Raw genomic sequence first — 6,000 nt, forward strand, 5'->3', positions numbered from 1 at the left:
AGAAATGTTCTTTTTTAGTTCTCTTGTTCCTGGCCTAGTCTCAAGCTAGCACGTGATCCACTGAATGCCTGCCAGCCTCTTTCTTGTTGATCCTCCGGAGACCATCTGTGCTGGGGGCATTGATTAGAGTGTGTCTGCTGGGATTACATCTTTTCTGTTGCCATGCCAACTAATCAGCTGATTTTGGTTACCACAGAAACAAAATGTCAGAGCTCACAGTACGGTAACATGAATTCAGCACAACAGAAAATGTTTTCTTAATTGGGGACCCTTTAGATTTTGGATTCCAAGTGAAAGGCAGCTTTAAAAAAAAAAAGGGCCAACTTTAGATAAAAGCTACATTAATTGTATTGATTAAGAGGAATGCACAGAATTTCTCTGAAAAGAGAAAATATTAATTCTCCTTTATAAACTGTCTTTTTTTTTTTTTACCATTTCCAGACAAGGAATATGAATATATATATATATATATATATATATATATATTTTTTTTATATATATTTTTATTCCCCCCCCCTTAGGCGCCTCTATTCCATTTGCTGATATTTGCATGTTGAATAAATCACAAGGCCTTTAGTTTCCTTTAACTTCCATGATGGGGGCAGGAAGGGAGGCTGAATAGGGCTTGGGAGAAGGCCATGGGTAAAAAAAACTACCTTGAGGGAGCACAAGAGTGACCAAATTCTCCTCTGTTCTTCCATTCAAGGAAGTCATTTAATTTTCACAGTCAACTCAGATTCAATTTTAAGGATTCCTCTCTTGCATGTGATATGCTCTGGATAAGGCTGATTTCTTGGTTTGGGCTTACAAGGGAGGAGCCCAAGGCTTGTTGCAGTTTTCCCTTTTGTAGGCCCGTGACAGTTCGAAGGCAAGAAGTGTCCTCAACTGGTTTGCTCTGTCACAGTAAACAGAGAATACAATTTAACCTGACTTTACAGATCCTCCAGTTGAGTACCTCGTCGGAAGGACTCCATCTATGCCTTCTTATTATGGAATTCTATTCCAGTAGAACCTCCATCTGTCTTGGGTTTGTGGTTCATAAACACAAAACAAATAGATTAGATAAGAAAAAAGCATGACATTTAACTGGGCTAATATTTATTTAAACATCTAATAATCCCCCTTCTTTAAAAAAAAAAAAAGATTATAGCATCCAAATATCCTTGTCCTCTGCTGTCAAGACATTTCAGCTGTCACTGGATGCCTGCAGTCACCTCCCTTTTGAGAAAGCTTTCGCTGCAGGTGGCTTCTGTCATACTAACTTTCTGGAGGGAATTGTGTAGCTTAATCTCCATGCAACCCCTTTGAAAACCTTGGTGAATTAATTCCAATGCTAAGAATGTTCTAGAGGAGTGGTTTGTTCTAGAAAGTCTTCCCCCATTTCCAAGTGCACAACCCTCATGGCTAAGATGCCAGGAAGGAAGCTCTGAAGACCACTCAATTGAAGAGGTTTAGGACAAGGTGTCTAAATGCCTAAAATTACCCATGGATTCTGTTAGTGGAGTCTGAGCTGGAGATCTTCACCCAGTTATCAATAATTATCCTACAGTGCTTCTGAGACCTTTGAAAAAAAAGAAAATGGTGGACATCAATAGCATCTTTCTTAAGTAGTGCCCTTGCAACACATGTTACTAACACTCCTTCTACTGGTATTTGGCTTGTTCAAAGAAATATTACTGGGGCAACTGGGTGGTTCAGTCAGTTAAGCATCAGACTTGATTTTGGCTCAGGTCATAATCTCAGTGTCTTGCAATTGAGTCCCCCCACTGGGCTCCATGCTGGGCTTGGAATGTGCTTAAGATTCTCTCAACTCCTTCTCTGCCCCTCCCCCTCTTCTCACACATTTCCTCTCTCTCTAAAAAAAATTTTTTTTTAATTAAAAAAAATACCATTTAAAAAATAATAAAGAAAATGCTAACTTAAATTAGAATAAATAGAAAGCACACAGCCCACTGCCTAGGACATAGTTGGAACTCAATAAATGGTGGCCTTCTGTATTAAATTCCCAAAGAAAGAAGTGGTTATTAATATCTCAAAAAGGTTGAAATAAATTGTTAGTTATCTTCATGGACTATAGTTTTAGAAATGAGCATACCCTCCTAGTGAGTTAATTGTTATTTATGATTTTTAAAACTTGTGTAGTGCATTGATTTCCAAAATTGTGTATATTTGCTTTTAGCATAGGAAACATTTCTCCAAAAAACTCGTTCAGAAGTCCAATACCTTGAAAGGATGAAACTGAAGCTGCTCTGGTCAAATCGAGAAAATGGGTGGAGATCACATGGTCTATATAGAGGCCAAATTCTTCCCAGCAGAGCCCCTGAGACACTTCCTTGGATCCCTGGGTCTCAGAGAGCACATTATGATGACCACTAGTGGCAGGGTTCTGCATTTTTGGGTTGCATTCTTTTTATCTTTAGAACTATTATTTGCTGCCATCCTACTACGTGCCATGTATAATACCAGGCAATCTACACATACAATATCATTCATATATTTACCCAGCATCCCTACAGAAGGTTAGTACTACCCTCATCTTACAGATGAGGAAATGGGAACTTAGGGAATTTACTTGGTTTTCTCAAAGTTCCAAAATAAGTAAAAGTAGAGTTAGGGTGTGCATCTAGCACTTTCTGATGTCAAAGCCTCTGTCTATTCCAAAGCAAACATGAACTGAATGATTTGTTGTAACTATTTAAATTGGACCAATATGCTCCCACTACTTCCTATTTTTTAGTTGAAATAGGATCCATGGTGTCCGATTGCCTAACATTTCTCCGATTTCAAAGTCATTAATGAAAGAAGATAGGTAAATTAAATAGGAACTACATGCTAAAAATGATCTGAATATCAAAAGAAGAAAAAAATGATCACTCTGTCAAGGAAGAGAGCCTCATAAATTCTATGTTTCTTTAATAATACATATTTTTCTTAGAAAGATACCACCCCTTCCCCCAAAACTTGGCCTTTTATCCAAGCAAAATTTGTCACTGCTGATAGCATGCCTCTATTTCTCACATGCCAATAACTGATCCCAGCTGCCTTGGGTTACACATTGTCCCCCTGGAATTTGTCCCTGAAAATGAAAACTTCCTCTGTTTGGATAACCTTGTAGTAAGTCCTACTTAAGCATGAATTATTTTATTAGGTACTTTCTCCCAGAGTAGGTCTACCATGATTAGAACAGGATTTCAAGCTCTGAGGATAGAAGGATGATGAAAACAGAGATAAGGAGGTGGGAGAGTATGATTTTTGCAAGGACACACTGTGTGTCAGGAGTTTTTGACATAATGCTGCAATAATATAGGTTTTGTTCCCATATTTGCAAATGAGGAAACAGAGGCTCATGGAGTTTTGGCAACAACCAGTCAAGTTACTTGTAGCTCATGGCGAGTAAGCAGCTGTCTTGTCTTTTGAACCCATGGATCCAAGAGCTCACACTTGTCTCAGTATGTCGTGCATAAAGCACATCCTTGCCAAGATCCAGCGCGTCCGAGGACAGTCAGGGAGACCACGCTGAGCAGCTGACGTGTGAGTTACAAAAGTGTGGCATTGACAAAGTGCACAGCAAATGAGTGTGTTGTTTGTCGCTTCTAGGTGTGTACAGAAGGCAGACTGATCTTGGAGTTCACCTTTGATGATCTCATGAGAATAAAAACATGGCACTTTACCATTAGACAATACAGAGAGTTAGTCCCAAGGAGCATTCTAGCCATGCATGTAAGTAATTTCAGCACTATTTTACTCTCTTTCCTTCCCCACTCCCCACCCCATTTACTCAAGGAGGAAAAGTACAGTTCTCTCTCTCTGAAAGAACACCAACAGTCTTCACATGTTGGGTAATGAACTCTCAGTTTGAGTTTTCCCCTCAACTATTTTATTCTACAGGCCCCCTTCCCCCTCTTTGTTTCTGAGTTTGGTGCAGTGTGAGATTTTTTTTTTTTTTGGATATTTTATTATTTTAAACTCCAAACTGAGGTTACCTCAATAAACAGTTTGTACTTCTCTTAAATTCCACTGAATCATTATCAAGTATTGCTCTGCCTGGGCTATTAAACCTTTTATGTATAACTGGGGAAGGAAATAAAACAAGAAGTAAGGTAAGGAAAACAAGTTTCCAGTTTTGATTGGAACCATCTGACAAGAAGTGGGGCTCAGGTAGCTCAGAACTGTGTCTACAGCATTTCTAACCATAGTTGTGGGATGAAGCGAGCAGTCTGGGTTTCGCTCTGTTTCACTTGACCACATATCACATCACATTTATTGAGCACCAACTAGGTGCATGGCCAAATCTGATGCCAATCTGGAGATATGTTTTAGAGGTAAGACTTGGTAAGAACTAGCTGAGTGCAGTCCCTGAAGAAGGCGTCAAAGGCATTGACTTAAATAAATCCCTCTTCCATAATGCATGATGCAGCAGTTTCTGTGAAAAGGCTTTGGAGCAAAATCAGACTTAATGAGCCTGATTTTTAAGACCCTGTACAATCAAAAGAGAATACAATAAGAGTAGCTAGAATTTACTAGGTGTTTTCTATGCCAGATCTTGTGCTAAGCATATGTACATGTTCTGTTTAACCCTCCCAGTAACCCAGAGAGGTGCAGAATCATTATCCCTGCTTTAGAAGTGAGAAAACCAAGACTTGAGCTTGATATGTTGCTCCTTGTTTCTCAGCATGAAAGTGGCAAATCAAGATTTCAACTCAGCTGGTACAAACTCCAAAACCCAGGCTGATGAGCCATCTGTCTCCAGACTATCCAATTCCACTCTGTCTCCCCAGGTTTTGTCCTCTACCCTCTCTTCCCAATTGGTTAAACCCAATCTCTCCCCTTCCCATTGACCTTGTGCTTCCTCCTGTGCACCCCACTCCCCTGCTCCAATCTTTCTGCCTATCCATACCCTCAAGTTCTCCACTTTGAAAGCCCAGTACACATCTTCTAATCCCGTTGAAGGAGCCCAGAGTAGCCACTCTTAGTGTTCTCAAAAGAGACCAAAAGGCAGCAGAAGGTAGTGGTCAGGAGCCTGGACCCTAGAATGAGATCACATACGTGTGTATTCCTGTTCCTGTGACCTTGCACAAGTGACATGGCAACTCTGTGCTTCCAGTTCTTCATCTATAAAATGGGTATAGTAATAGAGTCTGCCTCAGAGAACTTGTTTGAAGATTAAGAGTTAATGCACGTAAAGAACGTAAAACAGTGCCTGGCACATAGTAGGTCCTCTTCAAGTAGTGGGGACTGGCTTTTAGCAGCTTTGGCAGCAGTAATGTCCTTCCTTTCATTTATTATTATATCCTGTCTTCTGTAAACTGCAAATTTGATGCGTATGATGTTTGTGACAACTACCTCATGACTATCTATAGAACCAGCTCTTTCTGGCACATGGAAGGGCTTCCATAAATACTGGCTCTATGTCCACAGAGAACTCCCTTCTCAGAAACTGATGTGAGAAGTCACAACCTCCAACTCTTTTCTCTGACTTTTGGGTTTTTGTTGAAATGCACAAAGCCAACTGGTTGCATGACTATGAGAAAAACTAAGTACAGGAAAGAATGAATTAAAATGTTAGAGGAACTTGTATAGTCTCATGACTACAGGCATGAAGACAAAAGGATAATTATTGAGTCTCTCTCTGTTTAGCTCCAGTTTGTGTCTGCCAGTGAAGAAGGAAAGACAAATAGAAAGGAAGAGTGTCAACTAAGAGACTCATCTCACAATGAAACCCAGAAAGAAATTTCATTTTTTTTGTAGCCCACCAGAACATTTGGGGTTACCCATGGAATATTACATCCCTCTTTTAAATGTGGCAGATATTTTGGAAAAGGTGTTGCTTACCCTTACAGTACTATAGGATGAAAATTGTTGAGACCGTCTATTTCAGACACAGCTTAATGGGGAAGAAATTTAGAATTCTTAAAAAAAATATAATATATATATTTTTATATAAAAATATATATTTTTATATAAAAATATATATTTTTATATAAAAATATATATTTTTAT

The 6,000-nt window shown here is 39.1% G+C and overlaps 1 protein-coding gene across 9 annotated transcripts in view; it reads left to right on the forward strand.

The window, feature by feature from the left end:
- Positions 1-6,000, forward strand: part of LOC111149312 (LIM domain binding 2) — a 381,228-nt gene that overhangs the window by 291,451 nt on the left and 83,777 nt on the right. For all 9 annotated transcript variants that reach the window (XM_022506302.1, XM_022506304.1, XM_022506303.1 and 6 more), the window contains exon 4: positions 3,598-3,720. In XM_022506302.1, coding sequence (XP_022362010.1) covers positions 3,598-3,720 — 123 coding nt within the window. The remainder of the gene's footprint in view (positions 1-3,597; positions 3,721-6,000) is intronic.

Source organism: Enhydra lutris, unplaced genomic scaffold (assembly GCF_002288905.1).
Source record: "Enhydra lutris kenyoni isolate GAN:26980312 unplaced genomic scaffold, ASM228890v2 scaffoldscaffold21, whole genome shotgun sequence".
Lineage (NCBI taxonomy): Eukaryota > Metazoa > Chordata > Mammalia > Carnivora > Mustelidae > Enhydra > Enhydra lutris.